We start from the raw sequence: 21,870 nt of genomic DNA on the forward strand, positions 1-21,870 counted from the left end.
CATATTTATATAATTATTTTTTAAACAATACTTATAAAATAAGTAAAATAATTGAAAATAACTAAAAAAAATATTATATGAAATCATCGTGTTTTTTTTGTTTTTCAGAATATGAAACTATTTTCTTTTTCTTATTACAAAGTATGTTTTTCTGTTTTTTTTTTCTCTTCTTAAAAACAGTTTTTTGTTTTTGAGAATGGTTAACAAACGTACCCTTATTTCTCATATTTAATTTTTTAAACATAATATTTAAAAAAAAAAACACAAAGGAGACCGTTTTAAAAAAATTATTCTCAAAGACTATTTTACACTGTGTTTGTAAAGCTGTATTTTAAAACTTACCAAACAGGCCTTTATTTCCTCAGGACAAACAAAATGGAGTTACAGCTGGCCAGATGAAGCCATAAAAATGGTCTAAGAAGCTTCAAATTGTGGACAAAACATTTGACGTTTCTTGAATGTAAAATATTCAGCCAGTAAAATTAGCAAAAGAGGGAAAAACTACAATGTTGGGGAGTGAGGGTGAAGCAAGTGGCAATCCATAAGATATATAAATAAGAAGGCAACCATGGATGCATTCCATGGAGTTTGAGTCTCTTTGAGTCTTGTCTTTATGCAGGTCGTCACACTCCCCTCGCATTGAGAAATGGGTGAACCCAGGTATGTTTGAGCAGTTGGCAAATACCCAGAAAACAGTGGTCTCTCTTTTTGCTTTCTCTTTCTCTCTCTCTTTCTGACACAGCCACAGAGACACAGAGTTTTGAGTATTGAAAAGGGGCTCTGAGAGTGAGACCACTCAAAGCAGATATTGGGATTGCTTTGGAGGGGCCAAGGCCAGAGTCTGGACATGGAAGTGGAGGCTAATTCTGAGCAGAGAAAGATGAGCCAGAGAGCAAAGGGTGGCCTCATAACCATGCCATTCATCATAGGTACATTACTTGTCCTTCTTTTTATAAATGGGTTTGTGCTGAGTTGATGTTTTGTTGCCTGTTGCTGCGACTTTCTTTACATTTTTTTTTTTGCTGGTTTTTGCTTTTGGGGTTTCAGCTAATGAGGCCTTTGAGAAGGTGGCGAGTTATGGGTTGTTGCCAAATATGATACTGTATCTGATCCAAGACTATCACTTGGGGGTAGCCAAAGGGACCAATATAATCTTTCTCTGGTCTGCTGCTACCAATTTCTTGCCTGTTGTTGGGGCTTTCCTCTCTGATTCCTATCTGGGTCGGTTTCTGACCATTGGCTTGGGTTCCATCACCAGTCTCTTGGTAATTCCTCTGATTTTGTTCTCTTTTTTCCTCTCTTTATGCAACACCCATTGCTTCCTCTCTTCCCCATTTTAATCTTACTGATAATTCTGTGTTTTTCCTCATGATTATCTCATCTGAGCATTGAATTATAAACATCATGATTGCATTCAGGTTAGAAAGCAAAAGGAAGTTCCTAAAAAATTTCCCTGGGATAAACATTATGATTTGGTTAAATCATGGATCTGAATTCTTGATTGAGAAAGCTTTTGATAATATCTCAAAAAGGCATAGAATGATGTTATCAAATTCAAATTCGTGTTCAGTATATCAAACTGTGGGCTCTCCTCTCAGTAAAACACACTAGATGGGGGACCAAGGCCAGCCCTCAAAAGCCTGTAGTGCCTTTGAGCATGCCATGAGCTCTGGGTCCCTTGTGAGGCTGAGCATACTCACCAGAGCCATCTCCATCAATGAGATAGTTTGCATCTTCTATTCTACCAATGGTTCAGTTTGGGTGTGGGATTGAATAATTAATTTATGAGGGAAGCGCCTGCCTTTATTGTGAGTGGTTGTGGCTACTTTAATTTGTATCCTGTCTATGTTCATCTGGGTTATTAGTGAGTCCTTTTCCTAGATGTCATTAACCATGTCAAAGCAACTGATTGCAAAATGTCATTGAAACAATAAATTGGGTTCCTATAAATAGATGTGATAGGATGCTTGAGAGAAAAACATATATGAGTTGTGCTTTATCCAGGTCGCTTTCAGTTGGTCGAAAATCATTTCCCTTGAAGATCCAACAGCAACCTTAGGACTTTTACACCTCTACTGCCATATATATGTAAATGATGACTACACATGTAAATGGGGCCGGCTAGTTTGGAAAAGACTAGCAAAATGCATAGTTGTTCTGCCATCCTTTTAGGTCTCTTATGGACTGCACATGCTCCTTTTAGGTCTCTTATCTAAGTCTTTACAACTGCTCAAGACGTCTGAACTGAACAACCATTAGGCACCATTTCTCAAAGAATAATGATTTAGGATAAGAATTGCTTTAAAGGATGATATCACCATGAATCTTTGCTTCCATTTGATTGATTTTTAAATGATCTTTTATTATGTTGCTTTAGTCACTTAACCTAAGAACGGCGGCCTCCTTTTTTAAATTGATTGAAAAACATATCTAACGTGCCTTGAATGTGAAAAGTCTTTGCCATAATTAATCACAACCCCACTGGAGGTGAAGATGCCCTCCGAGCTTTATTCTTGTATTAGGTGGAAAAAGAAAAAAGAGACATTAAATTTTTTGTGTTACAGGGAATGATCCTGCTATGGTTAACAGCCATGATTCCCAAAACAAAACCTCCCCACTGTGACCTGTTAACCCAGAGCTGCAAAGCCCCAACAGCTGCCCAATTCGTTCTACTATATTCCTCCTTTGCCCTCATGTCCATTGGAGCTGGTGGCGTTAGGCCATGTTCATTGGCTTTCGGCGCTGATCAGCTGGACAAAAGAGATAACCCTAAAAATGAGAGGGTCTTAGAGAGCTTCTTCAGCTGGTATTATGCCTCAGCAGCTCTTTCTGTGGTGATTGCTCTCACGGGTATTGTTTATATTCAAGTTCACTTGGGATGGAGAGTAGGGTTTGGTGTTCCTGCAATTCTCATGTTTTTTGCAGCCCTCTTGTTTTTCCTTGCTTCTCCCTTTTACATCAAGCAAAAGGCCAGCAGAAGTTTGCTCACTGGTTTTGTGCAAGTGCTCGTGGTTTCTTATAAGAATAGAAAACTTGCATTCCCACCTCGGAACACTGATGGGTGGTACCATTATAGCAAGGACTCAAAGCTTGTTGTTCCCACCGACAGATTGAGGTATATATCATTATCATTATGATATATCATCATCATCATCATTTTCTAAGCTTATGCAAATATGCTAAGTGATTTTTTTTATCAATCTTATGCCTTCAGGTTTTTAAATAAAGCTTGCATCATTAGAAGCCCTGAACGAGACATAAATTCAGATGGATTGGCTTCAAATCCATGGAGCCTTTGCACGGTGGACCAAGTGGAAGAGCTAAAAGCACTGATCAAAGTCATCCCAATGTGGTCAACTGGGATTATGATGTCCATTAACACATCCAATAGTTCCTTTCCAGTACTGCAGGCCAACTCCATGGACAGACATGTATTTTCAACTTTCCAGATCCCAGCAGGATCTTATGCAATGTTCCTCGTCATTGTTCTTTTTCTATGGGTTGCTCTCTATGATCGTGTAATCCTTCCCCTAGCATCAAAGGTCAGAGGAAAACGCGTGCGGCTTGGTGTAAAACAAAGAATGGGAATCGGGCTATTTCTTTCTTGCCTTGGCATGGTAGTTGCAGCAATTGTTGAGAATGTTCGACGAAGAAAAGCAATCCGACAAGGGCTTCTAAACAATCCACAAACACTGGTGGGCATGTCAGCTATGTGGCTTGTGCCACAATATTGCTTGTATGGCTTAGCCGAAGCTTTTAACGCAATAGGCCAAACAGAGTTCTACTATTCTGAGTTCCCCAAAAGCATGTCGAGCATCGCTGCAGCCCTATTCGGCCTGGGGATGGCTGTGGCCAACTTGTTAGCAAGTGTTACACTCAGCGCGGTCAATCATCTCACTTCAAGAGGGGGAAAAGAGAGTTGGGTCTCCAACAACATCAACAAAGGTCATTATGATAATTATTATTGGCTTCTTGCTATAATGAGTGCAATCAACGTGCTATACTATCTTGTTTGTAGTTATTTTTATGGACCCTGTGTCGAACAAGGGACCAAGGTTAGCGACGAAGGAAAAAGCATGGAGGGAGAAAATGAGTTGTCGAAACTAAGCAATGGGGCCAGGGATGAAGTGGAAAGCTTGAAGGATGATGAAAAGTTATCAAAATTTAAGGATGAGGTTGAAGGCTTGAAGGATGAAGAAGAGCTATCCAAATTGAGGCAATCACCATCTTGATTCATGTCCACTACTCTTGGGGTCTGTTTGTTGCAGTGAATGTAAAAAACCTACATGCATGGAGGTTGGGTTATAGTAATTAGGATAATAAAGCTTGTGAACTGATATCATACCTCTTATATTTGTATCATTCTCAGAGGGGGATTGTCCAGCAATTCCCTTCTTTTACACCATTAACAATAATGATTTGCCTTTTTTTTCTTTGGACTTAGCTGTTTGTTTGTGTGTGTGAGAGCGAAATATGTAGGAATGTGATGTGATTTTGTAACAAGAGCTTGTTGTAACCTGTGAACTATATACAATTATTTCAATAAAAAAAAGAAAAAAAAAAAAGATAAGATGTTGGCAAATGCAGTGCCCCCTACCCCATTGCATGTGAGATGCTGTTACTTTCTCTTTCTGCCACAATTATGAGAAATTGAAAAGACACAGTATATGTTCAATGAATCCATAGAGCAAAGGCCAAAGGCAGTGACCAAACCCCACTGTGGCTTTTTTTGTATGCTGGCTAGAATTTTATCAGTGACTTGACCATATGCTGAATAATTGTCACCTGAAAGCAGCCAAAGCCCTGGTGTTAGATTTTGGGTGAAGATCGTCCATTATACTTGTCTACTGAGAGATAGTGGGCCTGCAGATTGGAATGAGAATATTGTTCATTTGTTCATTGTCCATGGGCCTGAGTCCTGAGACAAACACAGCTCATTTACTTACTCAGATCATAGATGTGTCATTTTGCAGAAACATCTTTGCCTTTTATGTACAACTGAAGTGGATCATTAAATCATCTCATTTTGGGCTTAGTTGTGGGCAGAAGTTACAGTGTTTGAATTTGGGAAATATTTTAAAAAGTGTAATATTTTAATAAATATTTTTAAAAATTATTATTATTATTATTTTCCAAAATTTCCATAAATGTTCTCATTGCTACGTGCATTTCTGTTTGTGCCCAATAAAACTTAAAAGGGAGCTTCATTAAAGCTAAAGAATTTTTATGGACTCTGGTTTTCATTTATAGTTTTGGTAAGGTTACCGAGAAAGGAATTTCTATTTGGGCCAGCCATAGAGGAGTTTAATCTCTTTAGCACCCGCTTCCCATGTGGGCCGCTTTCCTCCCAACAACCCATATTTTGGAAATCCAAAATCCTTTTTGGAAGCATTTTTTAAAAACAGTTCTATAAATCAAATTTTAAGATTAGTTTTTTAAAACAGTTTCGATTTTTTTTACAAATTAATGTAAAAATTAATTTTATTTTTCTTAAAGGTACTATATATTTATGTGCAATGTAAAAGTTTTCAAAATATTTTCCATTTTCAAAATATTTTCCATATTTTCGTAATATTCTATAACAATCAAATGAAAACACCTAAAATTTATTCTTAAAAAAAAATCCATTTTTAAAGAAATTCCTAAAAAACAGTTTCTATTAAAAGTTTGTCAAATATATTTTTTTAGTCAAAAAATTGTTTTCAAGATTAATTTCAAACAATACCTAAGACTCTGTTTGGTAACTATTTTTGAAAATAGTTATGAAAAATAATTTTTGAAAACTATTGTCAATAAAAGTTTGTTTGAAAACTTGAAATGTTTTAAACCTATTTTTAATATTTTTAAATATATTTAAAAATAATTTTTATATTTAATGTTTTATTTTTTATCATTTTATATGCTTGTATAATTATTTTTTAAAATAATTCTAACAAAACAAGTAAAAACAATTAAAATATGCTATTTGAAAACACTTTGTTTCATGTTTTTAAGTTTTTAGTTATTAAATGTGTTTTCTTGTTTTTTTGTTCCAAAAAAATAAAAAACTATTCTTGAAAATAATTACCAAACAGTGCCTAAGATATTGATTCATCAAGTGGAGGAACTCAGGGCTTTTAGCCTGACCCCGCAATCTGGGCAGCCGGATCAGATTCAGATTCATTTTATTCAAATTCAGTCAGGTTCCAAAGACAGTTTGGCCCCATCGTGCTTTAAAGCTGTTTGATCCAGCAGTGCATGCTGCAATATGTTTCGATGGTATTTATGTGACCTTGTTGTACTTAAAACAAGCATAATATGGAAGCACCTTGTAGTACTAGAAATGGTATAAATATTAAGATACTACCTATGTTTGTTTTTTCTTCAATAAAAAAATTAAATATTTTAATTTTTTTCTATCTGACAAAAAAATAAGAATCACTAAGTTAAAAAAAAAATGCTTTTATCATAAAAAATAAAAAAAAAGGGTTTTTGAAGAAAAGTAAGTTGTATGACAATTTATGAAAATCTTTTAAAATTTTGAAAAATCATTTATAATATTAAAAATCAATTGTAGTGTTTTATGGATAAACACTTTATAAATGATTTTCTTAGAGACCTTGTGAAAAAAACTCTTTTATTAAAAATACCTTAAATAAAAACACTATAAAAAACACACTTTAATAGTGTATTTGAGAGTAATTCTAGAAAATGTTTTTAACATTTTTAATACTTAAATGATAAAAATTTTTAAGTATTAAAAATATTAAAAATATTTTCTAAAATCATTACCAAAGAGCTTTAAGTAACAAGCAAAAGGAAGCAAAGGAGTTTCTATTACTAGTTTTCATTTTCCATTTCTCCCAAAACGCATACAGTATATATATATATATATATATATATTTATCAATTCATTTAAAACATGCATTTATTCACATGGAACATACCCGAATCCATTTATGAATTTTGGTTGAAGATGTATGGATCTTCTAAGGCCGAGGAGAGTAACCATCGTCACTGGATTCTCTCTGGCAATGGGAAGCGGGAGAGATTAGAGTTTTGTTCTATTAAAAAATGTGATATATCAAAATGAACAAACCTTTGACCTTTTATACCCTCATGCCTTAGGGATCATACCCATTAGGCCTCACGAGTCTTAGGCCCATTATCTAAGGCTCGTGATGGCGTTTGGGCTCTACACATAGGTGACCCATACTCTTGAACGAACAGAAAACAAATTAAAGAGGTGAATAGCTTAGTCATGAATTATTGTGAGATATGTGAGTCCATATCTTAACAGTTTCAACATCATAGTAATTAAGACAAATACGCAGAGCAAAACAACTTGTACATCACCCCCACACATACACAATACAGCTTGTACATCACCCCCACACATACGCAATAACGATAGACCAGTAATATCCTGATTTAGTTGCCAAATTCAGATCAAGCATTGGACTGGCACCATTCCTGTAATGTTGGGGTTGCAACTCCCACATTTTTCATGTCAAGTATGTTGGCTGGTTCATGAAAATTTAGCATTTCATGTTAGTCTGCAGCTCGAAGCTTTAGAGGCAACTAGGAAAGAATATGTAAGGTGAAGTGCAAGAAGACATACAAGGAACAAGGTGGACATATGCCAATTGCCACATTATTATTTATACCAGTGCAACATATTACAGTACGTGGGATAAAGGACATACCAAGATGAATGTCAGGTGTGGCAGCAGCGGTGGCATCGACAATTACAGTAACAGACTGATAATCCAATGACACAGCATCGAAGGCCGTCTGCCTAATGCAGTTTGGAGTTTGCACACCTAGCCATAGAAATAAATTAAGAACAAAATAAAATTGTAAATTAGCTATCAATTCAAGATCCAAACAACCAAGTCCAAAGTTCATGACTGAAGAAAGGCTATTAAGAAAACGTATTAGCCGGCAATGCTCATTTACCAACGACTACTACACTGTTAATGCCGTTGCTCTGAAGTAATGAATGAAGATGGGTAGCAAAGAAGGCACTGAAACGCGTCTTCACCAGCTTATAATCCCCCTCCTTGATCACCAGGCCATCGACCAGTTCGGCCCCCTCACTTCCCTTAGTGGCTGGACTTAATTTCCCAGGACCGTAGAAGTTTCTGCGGAAGACTTCGACATCTCTTCCCAGTGGATCATGCTCCCGAACAACCTACACCCAAAATTTTCCATCATCATCATCATCAATCCACAGATACAAACTTTATTGCCATTTTTTTTTTCGGGTAAACCGCAGTAACTATTTTCCAAAATAAGAAAACATATTTTTTTTAAAAAAGAAAAAAACAGAAAATAGTGTTATGAATTAAAAAAGAGAAAAATGTCTTTAGATACATCGTTTTAAATATTATCAATTATTTTCATTTATTTTTTAGGATTATTTAAAATAAATTTATATAAATATGAAAAATGATTAAAAATAAAACACTAAATATAAAATTTATTTTTAAAACATATTTAAAAATATAGAATATAAATTAAAAATATTTTAGATTTCAAATAAATATTTGTTCTATAAAACCTTAAAAAACAGTTTTAAAAAATTGCTCTCAAAATATAAAATATGTTTTCAAAAATTTTAAAATTGTTTTCAAAAATAGTTACTAAATAAGTTTTGCTTTAAAAAGAGAAAATTATATATATATATATATATAACAAAAGCCTAAATAAGGATATGCAAACCAGTAATAATATCATCAAATTAATGAAAAATTCTACAGTACCCTAACAGCATCTAGCAGTATCGTAGCTCCAATACATTGCAACTGTTGGATGAGAGATTTCAAATCTAATCCTAAGTGGTAAGTTATAAAAATAAAATAAAATAAATTGAAAACTGAACTACTTGCACAACATGAGTGAGAAGGCCGAAAAAATTGAATCCAACAATACTAAAAAGTTAACAAAAATACTAAGAATTCTCACATTTTCATACTCTATCAAATCTGCATTTCTTTAAATTTATTTCCATTTCATATGAACTTCATATTATTTAAAATGGAATTCATACCAAAAAATGGAAAATAAAAAATACTAAAAAATTGCTAACCTTCATAGTGATCAATTGTGCACTTCATCTAACCTTCACATGTGGCCTATTACCATTGGTCCAAATCTGTGATTATGGCACCGAATATTTCGGTACCATAGCATTACCTACTATCAATATGTTACGTTTGAAAACTATTTTTAAAAGTAGATTTTTATTTTTTATTTTTTAAAATATATTTAAAAAATAGAAAAAGTTTTATTTTCTTAAAATTATAAAATATTAAGAAACATTTGTTAATTGCTCTCATTCATTTTTGTTAGAAAGCCATTATAAAAATAAAGCACAATATATGAAAATTATTTCTAAAAAATATTTAAAAACATAATATACATTTCAACTTTGCCAAACATCCGTGGTTATACAATATAGATGAACAACCGTTTCCAAATACTATTTAGAATTGTTTTTCTAAAGCAGTTATCAAACATAACCATATATTCTCCGTTTGGTTAAGTGGAAATACTTCCTGGAAATAACGTAGAGACAATTTTCCAGGAAAAAAAAATTCCTTCTCATTTATCAGAATCTATACTTCACACCTGACAGTGAAGTTGGGACCTCGTTTTGACAAAAACAAAAATCAGCTTTTAATCAAAAAGAAAATTCAACAGACGGATTTCTTTCAGGCACTGATATATATTTTCCAGAGAAATTTTTTTCTCGGAAAATATTTTCCGTGAAAACAAAGCGGGCATAAGCATAAGCAAATTTAAAACAGAAAGTGAAGTAAGGCTAGGAGAGAAGGGTGAATGAGTTACCCAAACTACAAGGATGCCCAGCTCCCTAGCCACCTCAACTGCCTTGATAACAGATGGAATTATTGCTTTGCCTCCCTCTAAGCTAATCGGCCTATCCTCGTCCAGGAAATCTTTCTGCAAAAGGCCACAATCCCAATGACGAGAACGAGAGACAGAGAAAGAAATAAAAAGAGAAAGAGAGAGAGACCTGCATGTCAACGACGAGAAGAGCAGTGTGCTTTCGCGTATCTACCATGGCCAACAATTCGCGGCAAACGAGGGTTTCTTGCTGTGGCAATGAAAGGAACCGAATTCACACGCCTTGTTTGTTTTGAGGGAAAACTTTTTCTTGGTGAAGGGAATAAAGCTATTTCAGTGATCGAGAAGTCTGAACTCGGTACATTATAAATAAATATTGAAAAGTGTGTTTGGACACGCTGATTTCGAAAAAATTATTATTATTAGGATTTTATACATTTTATATTAACTTTGAAGTATATAAAAATGAATTATTTTTAAAAAGTTCTTATTTTATATTGATTTTTTTTCTTTTATACATTATTAAAATTAAAAATAATTATAATAATATAAGAAAATACGAAAATCATTAAAAAAAATTAAAATATTTATTTCTTTTTTCTTTAAGATTAGTAAATTGAATAATTATAGAGATAAGATTTAATATACCAATATTTATAATTTTATTAATAAATAAACTATAATAATCACTCAAATGTGAAATAAATTTTTAATATTTAATTCACACTATAATTATATATTTTATTAATAATATTTTATGTTTATTTATATTTTTATATTATATATTTGGATGAAAGTGTGAAGGGTCAAAAATTTCACTAACCCAGAAGGTGCTACCTTTAATTCACCCAACCTCATCACTACCACTGGGAAATTAAGCAGGGGGGATTATGCAACTATAGAACAGCCCAAAAAAATAAGTGTCTGGTTGGTTGCTGTTTTTGAAAACTGTTCTGGAAAATAGTTTTTGAGAATAGTTTTTAAGAACAGTTTTTAGTGTTTTTTTTTTAAAAATTGTGTTTGGGAACTGAATTTTAAAAAACAGTTTTTGTTCTCAAAAACAAAAAACATGTTTGGTTGAGTTAATAAAAAAAAATTTAGAACAAATAAAACAAAAAACACGTTTGAAAGATGTTTTTTTTTTTCTTTTCTAATTAATAAAATATTTTCTTCAAGTAATTTTATATTATAAATTTATAAATATTTTTTAGATATATAGTTCATTTAAATTAAAAAAATTATTTATTTTATTAATTTTAAAATAAAAATAATTTTTATATATTTTTAAAATAAATCAAACATAATAAAATCATTTTTATTAATATTTTTTTTATTTAATCTTTAACTTTATGAAAAATTATAGCATATTCTTAAGTTGAGATAAACTTGTTATCGTGATTTGTTAAGTTTTTTTTTATCTCTTCTCTCAAAATAATGAAATGACCTTTTCTCACTTGGGCATCAAGAAGCCCTTTTCTGAAGTTGCCCTCCAGACGAGAGAATCCCTAAAAAGGCCCTATATTCCTCTGCCACTCTCAATCCTCCCAGGTACTAATCTAATCTTGTTATTTATTTTTATTTTTCTGCAACCCCGTTTGATTCCCAAGAAAATCCATGCCCGTTCAATTTCTAGGAAAATTCATCCTCGTTTGATTTCCGAGAAAATCCATGCAAAACCCCAAGGAAAACCAAAAAAATTGCTTTTCTTTTGCTCCCTGTGTTTTCTGGATCCGTTTTAGGGGTCTCTTTGCTATTGTGCCATTGGATTTAAATTTCACGAACCCTGAATCAAACTGAGAAACGGGAAAAATCAAGAAAGAGGCGACGCGACTGTGCTGGAGAAGAGATGAGAACGGAAAGAAAAAAAAAAACACGGAGAACAGATTGTTTTTTTTTGTTTAATTTTGTTCTGTAAACAGTAAAAAAATGGGGAAAACAACATTTTGTTGTTCTCTAAACAGTGTCATTTTGAGAACACGGGGAACAACAAAAACAAAAACAACTCTCTCAACTAAACGAGTTTTTGGTATTTTTTGTTTTCAAGAACAGAAAACAGTTCTTGAAAACACTAAACAAACAGGCCCTAAGGTTTTTAAAATTTTACTTTTATATTTTCAATCTAGTAGTATAAAGCTGACCAAAAGTTGGGCACCTTTGAGAAACATAATTAAAAAAGTTGTACAAATTTGAATTTATTGAATTGCAAAGAAAATTGTGCATCTTTAAGGTTATGTTTAGTTCTTAAAAAGTATCAAAAAAAAAATGTTTTTTTTCATATTTGGTTTCATTATAATTTTTTTTTAAAAATAAAATATAATTAAAATTAAGTAGAAATTTATATATTTTAAAATTATTTATATAATGAAAAAAATTAAGTAAAATGAATTTCGAAGAAACATATAAAAATAATTTATTAATTTGGAATCTATTTTTTTATTTTTCTTTTTATTTTCTTTTTATTATACTTTTCCTCAAATTTTTCGAAAACCAAATATAGTCGGTGTATAAATTTATGTTAATAATTATTTACATTTTTATATATGGTTAAATGATCAAGCGATCTATTTAAATTTTAAAAAGTATATGTTTAATAAATTAGCAGTGCGGCCTACTGCTTTGTTCCTACACGAGGACTCCCAAACAATGAAAATTTTAGAAGGCAAAGAACGTGACTTGTACCAAGACGAAATCGACAACAAGACAAAAGCCCGCCGAACATGCCACCGACGTCCTGGGGAAATTCGGCCAAAAAAAATTTGTCCAAATCCTACCAACTGCTGCCAAATCAGAGAGTCGGACAATTGGCAAATACTGATAGAATCGAAAAGCCAACTCCTCGGATTAGCCTAACCGATCCGGATTTCAAAATATTATTATTAACAATCAATCCGACGTGGTAAATCATCAATCGAGGTATGATCTACTTTTTAAAATTATTTTAATTTTAAATGGATTGATTGGCCAGCTGGATCGGTCAACTGATAAATGGAATCGAAAATAAATAAAATTTATCCGTATGCTCACCATTTTCACAATTATTATTAAATATTTAAAAAAAATATTTAAATGGAATTGAAAATAAATAAATTTATTCTTGTAACATTTAAATTTAAAAAAGAATCATTAATTTTAATTTTGAAATTATTTGTAAAAACCGAAAAGATTTATTGTTTTGTGCTAATATTTAGGACATCATAATAATAGTTTTTAAAAATATGATTTGAAATTTAATGAATACGTGATATTTTTAAGGTATTTAAATATTTTTATTAGTTTTACATTTTCAAAGGTAAAATTATTTAATTTTAATTTTAAATATCTAATTTTAAATATTCAAATATTTAATAATAATTTTTATAAAGGCATAATGATAAAATTTTTGTGATTTCTTTCCTATGAATCACATTCCTATGAGACACCATGATAGGAAACTCATTCTCCAATTCTTGAAACATACGAAATTCACATACGTTTTGTGTCGGTGGATCATGTTCAAAGTTTGTGAATTCTACTATACAGGTCAGCCTAAATCCAACACAAATAATAATCTTGTAAAAAATATAAACCCAAATATTACCTAATAATTAAACAAGTAACATATTGGATAATTCATTTAACTCATTTAATAATTAGATTATTTTATTTGATAATTAGGTTGGCTTAATTCTTGTATAAATTTATATAAATCTATATGATTAATATAATCAAACATGTTTATAATTCAACAGACATATTTATTTAAAAACAAATTTAAAATGATTTAAAAAGTTATAATTGAATTAATTAGTATGATTATTAAATATGTCAATTCAAGTTAAATTAGTGTCTTATAAGCCAACTCAAAAACCACATATTTATTAATCAGATTATACAAACTAACACGAATTTAATCCAAACTCGATTATACTTTACCTAAACCTACGAAAAACATGTTAGATTTTAGTCATATTGAAGAATCATATCAAACTTTGCTACCTAATGTACTCTCTCATATTTTCATTAAGACTATACAATTTTTGTAGACTTAAACTAAGAGTTGTTCGTTTATATTTAGTAAGGTTTTACGCGAAAGGAAATTTATATTTGGGCCAGCCACAAAGGAGTTTGATTTTAGCACCCACTTCCCTAATTCCCCTTTCCCCCTCCCCCACCCCCACCCCCACCCACAACCCCTCTTTTGGAAATTAGCCTGACCCAGCAATTTCAGCAGACAGATGAGATTCAATTCATTCAAATTCAGTCCAGTTTGGCCCCATTGGTCTTCCTGCAGTGCATGCTGTAATTACCTAATTGTATCAACTAACTTATGGAAGCTGCAAATATTTCAATTGATTTTTATTTCACCATATTGTGCTAAAATAATCATAATATGGAAGCAGCTTTTAGTATTATAAATGGCATAGGCATGAAGTAATATGCAGTACATAGATTCAAGCAGAAAGAGGCAAAGCAGCTTATGCACCATCACCCTACACTTGTACATACACAAGACGATAAATTTGGAACCTGATTTGGCTGCCAAATTCAGATCAAGCATTGGACTCACGCCATTCCTGTAACGTTGGGGTTGCGACTCCCACATTTTTCATGTCGCGTATATTGGCTGGTTCAGGAAAATTTAGCATTACAGGTTAGTCAGCAGCTTGAAATGGACACATTGGTTTGAAATTTGGAAGCTTTAGAGGCAATGAGAATAGAATATAGGTGATGTGCAAGGAGACACACAAGCCTTTGCATTCGGGTCACAGACTTGGAACAAGTTGGACATATGCCACATTTCAATGCGATGTATGTCAGCCGGGACCGTTCTTCTGACACTGTTTGGCCTCTATGCTGCTATAAGAGCAGTTGAAACACCACAACAGAAACATTTTTTTTTCTTTATGTTATACCAATTGCTGCACAAGCATAGCTCAAACACCCACTGTAAGTTTTTAGTGGGCCTATCTGCATAACAGCAGAGTTTATGCAAGAAACTGATGGTTTTCTAATCCTTCTTGACACTTTGATGAAAGGGTCTGAATAGTTGAGGCACTTTGGTTGATTGAAGAAAAGATTATACCTTACGGCCTTCCTAATCCCATCAAGAACGGATACTGAACTTGATATGTAGTCTGTAATCCCCATTACCATTTCCACTAGTCCCAACAGATTCAATTCTAGAAATCAAATCGAAAAATTTGTTCCAAACCAAAGTTTTTTCAAAAGAAAAGAAGAGAGATATGCGGCTAATAGTGCAACCTTGATGTGAAAATAATTCAACAAATGGCTCAGAATGCAAGCTTCAGTAGAGCACCAAATTATGTAAAGAAGTAAAGAAAAGCATTAAGTTTAATGAAACACAACAATCGAATGAGAAGGAAAAAGGAGGTACCAAAATGTATGTCAGGTGTGGCAGCAGCAGTGGCATCAACAATTACAGTAACAGATTGATAATCCAATGCTACTGCATCAAAGACCGTCTGTCTAATGCAATTTGGAGTTTGAACACCTAGACATAGAAATAAATTAAGAATGACACAAGGTTGTAAATTAGCTACCAATTCAAGTTCCAAACAACAAAGTCCAAAGTTCATCCTGCTATAAAGAAAAGGGGTATTAGTCTGGAATGTTCATTTACCAACTATAACTACACTATTAATCCCGTTACTCTGGAGGAATGAATGAAGATGGGTAGCAAAGAATGCACTGAATCGTGTCTTCACCAGCTTATAATCCCCTTCCTTGATCACAAGGCCATCAACCAGTTCTGCTCCCACACTCCCCTCACTGACTGGACCTATTTTCCCAGGACCATAGAAGTGTCTGCGGAAGAGCTCAACATCTCTTCCCAGTGGATCATGCTCCCGAACAACCTACACCCAGCTTTTTCCATGACCATCATCATCAATCCACATATAAAACACCATTGCCAAATTTTCTTTTCTTTAAGCGATGTTTGGTTCCAAAAAAATACTAAGGTTATGTTTGGTTCCCGGAAAATACTAAGGAAAGAAAAAAATGCAAAGGAAAACGATTTTTTCATGTTTGGTTGTCATATGAAAAATATCAAAGAAAATCAAATATAATTAAAACTAATTAATAGCTTATATATTTTTAAATTATTTAATCTTTATATTAATGGGTTAAAATAAATAAAATGAGTTTGAAGTAACAAAAAAAATAATTTATCAACTTTTAATCTATTTTTTTATTTTCTTTCACTTTTTCTTTCCTTCTACTTTTCCTTTATATTTTCTTTCCCTTGCATTTTCCTTCAAATTTTCTGGGAACAAACATAGCCTAAGGAAACAAATGTTATGGAAAATAATTTTTTGCATTTGTTTTCTCTAGTGAAAGTCTGAGAAAAAAATCAAATATAATTAAAATTAACGAGTTTATTAACTCTAAAATTTACTTTTTTATTTTTCTCTCTTTTTCTTTACTTCTACTTTCCTCTCTATTTTCTTTCCATTGCAATTTCCCCCAAAAATTTCAAACTAAAGATAGCCTTTGTCTAAAGAATGCTCAATTTTACCTGTTTTGAAAAGAAAAATCAAACTAAGGAACATAACAAAATTCCAAGTAAGAGCAAAATAAAACATTATATTCTCTGTTTGCTTCAGTGGAAATAACCTAGAAGACAATTTTCCAGGGAAAATTTTCCTTCTCATTTATCAAAATCTAAACTTCATAGATAACAGTGAAGTTGGGACTTCGTTTGTTTTAACATAACCAAAAATAAAATTCAACAGTAATTTCACATCATGTCTTCTCAGTGAACACCCATTTCTTTCAGAAACTGAAATCAATTTTCTGTGGAAACAAAGGGCATAAGAAAATTTAGCACAGAAAGTGAAGCGAGGTTAGGAGAGAAGAATGATTAGGTTACCCAAACTACAAAGATGCCAAGCTCCCTGGCCACCTCCACTGCCTTGATAACAGATGGAACTATTGCTTTGCCTCCATCTACTCTCGTCAGCCCATCCTCTTCCACGAAATCTTTCTGCAAAAGGCCACAAATAACAGCAATCAGATATACACATATTCTATTAACGTAGAGAGAGAAAGAGAGAGAAAGGGAGAGACCTGCATGTCAATGACGAGAAGAGCAGTGTGCTTTCTTGTATTTGCCATGGCAACCCAATTCCGTGATGAAGACAAATAAGGATATGGGAACCGAATTCTTAAGACTGTTTGTTTTGAAGGAAAATTTTTTTCCTGGGAAAACTATGTGTTCCATGTAAAACAGTATTGGCGAAGAGGTTTTGTTTGGGCTGAACTGGCACATTGTTGGGCCGTGGGCCTATGATGTTTGTGGGCTTACCTTTCTTTCAAATCGAGTGTACAGATTTAAAGCTTGATTAAGGTTTTGGGAAAATAGATAGCTTAATATGATGCAAGAGCTAAAAGTCTGCAGTTTGAATTAGCTAATGCTTGAGTATAAGCCAAACCAAGAGTCTGTTTGGGTGGTGATTATGGTAAAAACGTGTTTAATATGTTGTGTTTTTAGTGTTTAGATCTAAATGAAAAATGTTTTGATAGTGCTTTTTCATAATGTATTTGGAGTGTATTTAGGAGTAATTTTACAAAGCGGTTTTAGTATTTCTAATACTTGAATGATAAAAAATTTCAAGTACTAAAAATATTAGAAGCTCATCCTAAAATTATTGTCAAACGGGCTCTTAGAGTGCATTTAGTAATGATTATAAGAAATGTTTTTAATTTTTGTAACACTTGAAATTTTTTTATTTTTTAAGTATTAAAAAACTAGAAACACTTTATAAAATTATTGTCAAATACACTTTAAGAGTGCATTTGGTAGTGATTATAAGAAGTATTTTTAGTCTTTCTAACATTTGAAAATTTTTATCTTTTAAATATTAAAAGAGTTAAAAACGTTTTCTATAATCACTGTTGAACAAACTTTTAGAGTGCGTTTAGTAGTGATTTTAGAAAATATTTCAAACATTTTTAATAATTAAAAGATAAAAAATTTCAATATTAAAAAAGTTAAAAACATTTCCTAAAATTACTAGTAAACCCACTCTTAATTAAAAAAGGAAAAAAAGAAAAAAGAAAGAAGAACCAACTAAGGCTCATTTGAAAGTGATTCTAGTTAAATTACTTTTATTTACTATAAACCAAAAAGAATGTTTTTACTATGTTTTTTGTGATGTATTATACAGTCATAAAATGATTTTTTAAAGAATTACCCATCAAACTTTAAAATTTATTGAATATTTAATTTTTGTAAGAAAATATCTTCAAATATTAGAAAACATTTTGAACTCTTTTCACAACCGTTTCAAATGACCTCTAAAATTGTGTTTAACATTAAAATTAAATAAAAATTTATACAACACTAGATTATTTAACTTTTATATAGAAGAGTTAAAATAAGTTAAATGAACTTAAAGTAGTATATAGAAATAATATATTAATTATAAACTTTTACTTTTTTTATTACTTTTATTTTTAGCTTCTTCCCCTCATATTTTTTTTCCATATTTTTTAAAAAACATAATCGAAGAAAAATAATTTTTTCATATTTAATTTCTATATAAGATTGGGAAAAATGTATTTTTATACCTATTAAAAAACAATCATAAAATAGAAATCCTCTAAAATTAAGTTGCATACATTCACTGATCAAAAATAAGTATTTAAGATGGTCAAAAGTAACACTTAAATGGTCAAAGATAATATATTTAATATAAAAAAAAAAAAGAACAAATTCTACTTATTTTTAAATAGATATATGAAGTTTGAATTTTGTAAAGTTGAGTTCATATTTTATGGGATTTGTTTGTTAAGTGTTTAGAAACACACTTTTCTCTATAAGTTTTCTTAAAAATTTATAAAAAAATTTAGATTATTTTCTTTTAAAAAAACTAATCTACTTTTTAATTTCCTTTATATTTTTTCTTTTTAATTTTCTTCTCTATTTTCTAAATTAATAAGAGCAAACGATATAAACAACAATCTATTCTTCAAGTTATTTTATAAATTACACAAGCCTTTCTTAGGCAAAATCAGAACAAATTCTCTTTCTATCAAATTAAAATGTGTAGGAAAAAGATAAAAGTAGTAATGGTGGCTTATTTGATATCAGATCTTACTAAGATGGCCAGGTATAATAGTGGCTGCGCTCATCCATTGCCTTCCCAAAGCAATCAATTCTCCATTGCTTTTCCTTCTAATCTCCACCACTACTGATGAAAGCCTTCCCCTGTGCCCTACAACCTTTGCCTCTATCTCTACCTCTTCCTGCCCACAAAAATGAAAAAGAATCAATCATGAATCTTTCTTTACTAGTAATTTTGCAGTTATTATGAAGACTATATTGGAATGTGTTTCCCATTAGAAAGAAGCTTGTGTAAAATGTAAAAATGCTTTCCAACAAATCCAGGAAGCTATGGATGAGTTTTGGAAATGGGTTTGTTAGATCGGGTTTTGACTGTCACATCTAAAAATCAATTGATATTTACGTTAAATCTTTTGTAGTATTTGACATTATATAATATAAGTCTATTTTAAGAGCCATCGTTTAGGTAATTCATCTTTGGGCTTAAGAACGATATTGTCTTATCCCAACAATCATTTCCCCAAACATCCTCCCCAATATGATGTTATCATGACTTAAACCTATAACCCTTGGCTTTGATACCAATTATCCCTCATCGAACACCCTCCCTAATACGGTGTTACCGTGCCTCAAACTCATGACTCTTAGCTCTAATATTAATTATTGAATAGAATTTTGATCATCTCATCTAAAAACCGATTGACATTCAATAAAGGTAGGTAAAACATTTTATGTCATTCAACATCACACCATGTGGACTTGTTCTAAAAGTCATCGTTTGGGTGATCCTTCCCGTGCTTAAGAAAAATATTGTTGCACCCTAACATGGTTCTCCCTGGAAATGAGGTTCCATGAAAAGGCTACTGTTCACTATCTACTCAAAACTCCACAGAACCTCATAAGAAAATGGCAAAATAGTACTAAAATTGGAACCGAGTGGAAGGCAAGAAAGTGAACTTGAATCTTAGCAGTCGAGTAAAATGAAACGCTGAAGTCAACGGAAGCTTTGACATGGCCTGCAAACGAGAAAATTGCAGCAGCCCCAACATCATCGATTAATGTCGAGATCGCTCCAACATGCCAATTTCCATCTTTATCCTATCCATCAAAGAACAGAATTCATATCATATAACCTTACAATCATATGAAAAAGAGAAGCCTGTCAAATTGGAAGTAACCAAAGTTTACCGATACAGAGTCTGGTACCACCAAATCACAGTGAATCAGACCCTTTTGGACATAGATAGCCTGCAGGCCCTTAAGATTAAGGGTCTCCAGTCCATGACTACTGGCACCCCTTGATAGATCTTCAATCCATTTCTGGGCTTCACTTGGAGGGTCATCTTCCATCTCTGCCTGTTTCTCTCCCCCTTTCTCTCGTAAAGTCTTCTTGTTTTAGCTATATTTCTGGAAATATTTCTGGACCATATTAATGTTTGATTTATCTAGCAAACTCTTGCATTGCATATATTAATTAATACACAATGACAACTTTGTGGGACCCACATGCGAAAGCATAAGTTTGAGTATGGGAGTAGCCCAACATAATTCAAACCAAGCTAGGCGGCTGGAAAGGTTGAATTCAACCAAATTTTATAATGTTTACTTACAAGAATAAAATGGGCAGAGATGATTGGCCTCTTATCAAATTGAATTGAATGAAAAATAAGGGAAAAGGAGTACTGATTTTGGCTTGTTGGAGATCATATCTTACTAAGGTGACTAGGTACAATATTGATAGAACTCATCCACTGCTTTCCCAAAGCAATCAATTCTCCATTGTTTTTCCTTCTGATCTCCACCACAACTGATGAAAGCCTTCCCTTGTGCCCTACGACCTTTGCCTCAATCTCTACTTCTTCCTGCCATTAATATCATCACTCAAATAAGAGAAAGAATCATCTATAAATTTGTTGCTTAAGAAACTTCTAGCGGTTATTGTAACAGATGAAGAGCCTAGAAAATGCATTCCCATGTATTTTTGAAGCTTCTGCAGATGGTAAAATGATTTCCAGTACTTTCCCAGAAGTTCAGGGAAGTTACCTATCAATGCTGGAAATGGGTTTTCCTGGAAAATGAGTTTCCAGGAACCAAGGCCAGAATTGGTTATAATATCAACTCAAAACCCCAGCTTAGTAGAGTAATTGAGCACTCCCATGAAAGGGTAAAATGTTTTAAGGCTAAGAAATATAACTGAATTGAAGATAAGAAAGTTAACTTGAATCTTAGCCGTTGAGTAATACGAAATGTTGAAATCGACAGAGGCTTTGAGCTGGCCTGTAGAGGAGAATATGGCTGCAGCCCCAACTATGTCAATTAAGGTTGTGATTGCTCCGACATGCCAGTTTCCGTCTTTATCCTGTGTATGGGAGAGCAGAGTTCATACCATTTGACAGTAAAAACCATTAGAAAACAATAACAAAGTGATGATCGAAGTGGAGGTAACTAAAACTCACCGATACGCAATCTGGTATGACTAGATTACAGCAAACCAGACCCTTCTGGCCATGCACAACCTGCATGCCCTTAAGAGTGATGACCTCAAGCTCATGACTTATAGCACCCTTCGATAGGTCTTCAAGCCATTTCTGCCATTCCTGGGTTTCCTGTAGAGGGCCACCTTCCATCTCTTTCTGTTTCTCTCCCTCCCTGCGACTTACCCTTCTTGTTATAGTTAGGGTTCCAGTGGCAAATTCAAAGTTGGACACCAATATTTCTTTTGTAAGAATAAAGACTATGATTACCCTAATAGTTGTTTTAAACAGTGACCTCCATTATTATGGCACTTTGACTAAAACCCATATGCATGTCTGCTAGTAAAACTCTCCCTCTGGACAATGGGAAAGGAGGCTGCAAAGGGGATACACTGCAGAAGGAGGGTGGGAAAAACAGGCTCTTTCAATATTCTGGGTTCTCCAGTAAAGTTCATTTTGGGGGTGGAAAAAAAGATACCA

The 21,870-nt window shown here is 32.6% G+C and overlaps 5 protein-coding genes across 8 annotated transcripts; 1 reads left to right on the top strand and 4 right to left on the bottom strand.

Annotated features, from left to right (window-relative positions):
• Nucleotides 1-468: 468 nt before the first annotated feature.
• LOC117922289 (protein NRT1/ PTR FAMILY 1.2) lies at nucleotides 469-4,443 on the top strand. 3 transcript variants are annotated; one of them, XM_034840368.1, is made up of 5 exons: nucleotides 469-660; nucleotides 749-929; nucleotides 1,048-1,265; nucleotides 2,565-3,115; nucleotides 3,215-4,443. In XM_034840368.1, the coding sequence occupies exons 2-5, from the start codon at nucleotides 848-850 to the stop codon at nucleotides 4,230-4,232; spliced, it is 1,869 nt and encodes a 622-aa protein (XP_034696259.1). In that variant the 5' UTR covers nucleotides 469-660; nucleotides 749-847; the 3' UTR covers nucleotides 4,233-4,443. The 3 variants fall into 3 exon arrangements, with proteins under 3 accessions (XP_034696259.1, XP_034696260.1, XP_034696258.1); XM_034840369.1 differs by having other exon boundaries at nucleotides 757-929; XM_034840367.1 differs by having other exon boundaries at nucleotides 469-929.
• Nucleotides 4,444-7,208: 2,765 nt separating this feature from the next.
• Nucleotides 7,209-10,193, bottom strand: LOC117922532 (probable inactive nicotinamidase At3g16190). Its single transcript, XM_034840673.1, has 5 exons — nucleotides 10,019-10,193; nucleotides 9,832-9,945; nucleotides 7,939-8,173; nucleotides 7,686-7,802; nucleotides 7,209-7,502 (listed from the first exon to the last, which is right to left on the bottom strand). The coding sequence occupies exons 1-5, from the start codon at nucleotides 10,064-10,066 to the stop codon at nucleotides 7,429-7,431; spliced, it is 588 nt and encodes a 195-aa protein (XP_034696564.1). The 5' UTR covers nucleotides 10,067-10,193; the 3' UTR covers nucleotides 7,209-7,428.
• A 4,015-nt stretch (nucleotides 10,194-14,208) lies between these two features.
• On the bottom strand, nucleotides 14,209-17,067 carry LOC117921622 (probable inactive nicotinamidase At3g16190). Its single transcript, XM_034839570.1, has 5 exons — nucleotides 16,918-17,067; nucleotides 16,721-16,834; nucleotides 15,470-15,704; nucleotides 15,224-15,340; nucleotides 14,209-14,452 (listed from the first exon to the last, which is right to left on the bottom strand). The coding sequence occupies exons 1-5, from the start codon at nucleotides 16,963-16,965 to the stop codon at nucleotides 14,379-14,381; spliced, it is 588 nt and encodes a 195-aa protein (XP_034695461.1). The 5' UTR covers nucleotides 16,966-17,067; the 3' UTR covers nucleotides 14,209-14,378.
• A 1,736-nt stretch (nucleotides 17,068-18,803) lies between these two features.
• LOC117922214 lies at nucleotides 18,804-20,288 on the bottom strand. Its single transcript, XM_034840262.1, has 3 exons — nucleotides 20,105-20,288; nucleotides 19,874-20,014; nucleotides 18,804-19,098 (listed from the first exon to the last, which is right to left on the bottom strand). Exons 1-3 carry the CDS (start codon nucleotides 20,264-20,266, stop codon nucleotides 18,940-18,942), a joined length of 462 nt encoding a protein of 153 aa, XP_034696153.1. The 5' UTR covers nucleotides 20,267-20,288; the 3' UTR covers nucleotides 18,804-18,939.
• Nucleotides 20,271-21,815, bottom strand: LOC117922213. Of its 2 annotated transcripts, XM_034840261.1 has the most exons (4): nucleotides 21,373-21,815; nucleotides 21,135-21,275; nucleotides 20,631-20,778; nucleotides 20,271-20,323 (listed from the first exon to the last, which is right to left on the bottom strand). In XM_034840261.1, the coding sequence occupies exons 1-4, from the start codon at nucleotides 21,541-21,543 to the stop codon at nucleotides 20,316-20,318; spliced, it is 468 nt and encodes a 155-aa protein (XP_034696152.1). In that variant the 5' UTR covers nucleotides 21,544-21,815; the 3' UTR covers nucleotides 20,271-20,315. The 2 variants fall into 2 exon arrangements, with proteins under 2 accessions (XP_034696152.1, XP_034696151.1); XM_034840260.1 differs by lacking the exon at nucleotides 20,271-20,323 and having other exon boundaries at nucleotides 20,357-20,778.
• Nucleotides 21,816-21,870: the final 55 nt, after the last annotated feature.

This window comes from Vitis riparia, chromosome 9, assembly GCF_004353265.1.
Source record: "Vitis riparia cultivar Riparia Gloire de Montpellier isolate 1030 chromosome 9, EGFV_Vit.rip_1.0, whole genome shotgun sequence".
NCBI lineage: Eukaryota > Viridiplantae > Streptophyta > Magnoliopsida > Vitales > Vitaceae > Vitis > Vitis riparia.

What these genes read in the sequence shown, in the direction of transcription:
- LOC117921622 (XM_034839570.1), bottom strand. Translation starts at nt 16,965, where the DNA reads ATGGCAAATACAAGAAAGCACACTGCTCTTCTCGTCATTGACATGCAG. An exon ending in TTCTCGTCATTGACATGCAG is followed by an intron (nt 16,835 to 16,917) that starts GTCTCTCCCTTT and finishes GGCCTTTTGCAG; the next exon opens with AAAGATTTCGTGGAAGAGGA. An exon ending in TTGGCATCTTTGTAGTTTGG is followed by an intron (nt 15,705 to 16,720) that starts GTAACCTAATCA and finishes AGCTGGGTGTAG; the next exon opens with GTTGTTCGGGAGCATGATCC.
- LOC117922289 (XM_034840367.1), top strand. Translation starts at nt 848, where the DNA reads ATGGAAGTGGAGGCTAATTCTGAGCAGAGAAAGATGAGCCAGAGAGCA. An exon ending in AACCATGCCATTCATCATAG is followed by an intron (nt 930 to 1,047) that starts GTACATTACTTG and finishes TTGGGGTTTCAG; the next exon opens with CTAATGAGGCCTTTGAGAAG. An exon ending in GTTCCCACCGACAGATTGAG is followed by an intron (nt 3,116 to 3,214) that starts GTATATATCATT and finishes TTATGCCTTCAG; the next exon opens with GTTTTTAAATAAAGCTTGCA.
- LOC117922214 (XM_034840262.1), bottom strand. Translation starts at nt 20,266, where the DNA reads ATGGAAGATGACCCTCCAAGTGAAGCCCAGAAATGGATTGAAGATCTA. An exon ending in TGGTACCAGACTCTGTATCG is followed by an intron (nt 20,015 to 20,104) that starts GTAAACTTTGGT and finishes TTTGATGGATAG; the next exon opens with GATAAAGATGGAAATTGGCA. An exon ending in ACTCGACTGCTAAGATTCAA is followed by an intron (nt 19,099 to 19,873) that starts GTTCACTTTCTT and finishes TTTTGTGGGCAG; the next exon opens with GAAGAGGTAGAGATAGAGGC.
- LOC117922532 (XM_034840673.1), bottom strand. Translation starts at nt 10,066, where the DNA reads ATGGTAGATACGCGAAAGCACACTGCTCTTCTCGTCGTTGACATGCAG. An exon ending in TGGGCATCCTTGTAGTTTGG is followed by an intron (nt 8,174 to 9,831) that starts GTAACTCATTCA and finishes TTTTGGGTGTAG; the next exon opens with GTTGTTCGGGAGCATGATCC. An exon ending in CACACCTGACATTCATCTTG is followed by an intron (nt 7,503 to 7,685) that starts GTATGTCCTTTA and finishes TTCATGAACCAG; the next exon opens with CCAACATACTTGACATGAAA.
- LOC117922213 (XM_034840260.1), bottom strand. Translation starts at nt 21,543, where the DNA reads ATGGAAGGTGGCCCTCTACAGGAAACCCAGGAATGGCAGAAATGGCTT. An exon ending in TCATACCAGATTGCGTATCG is followed by an intron (nt 21,276 to 21,372) that starts GTGAGTTTTAGT and finishes TCCCATACACAG; the next exon opens with GATAAAGACGGAAACTGGCA. An exon ending in ACTCAACGGCTAAGATTCAA is followed by an intron (nt 20,779 to 21,134) that starts GTTAACTTTCTT and finishes TATTAATGGCAG; the next exon opens with GAAGAAGTAGAGATTGAGGC.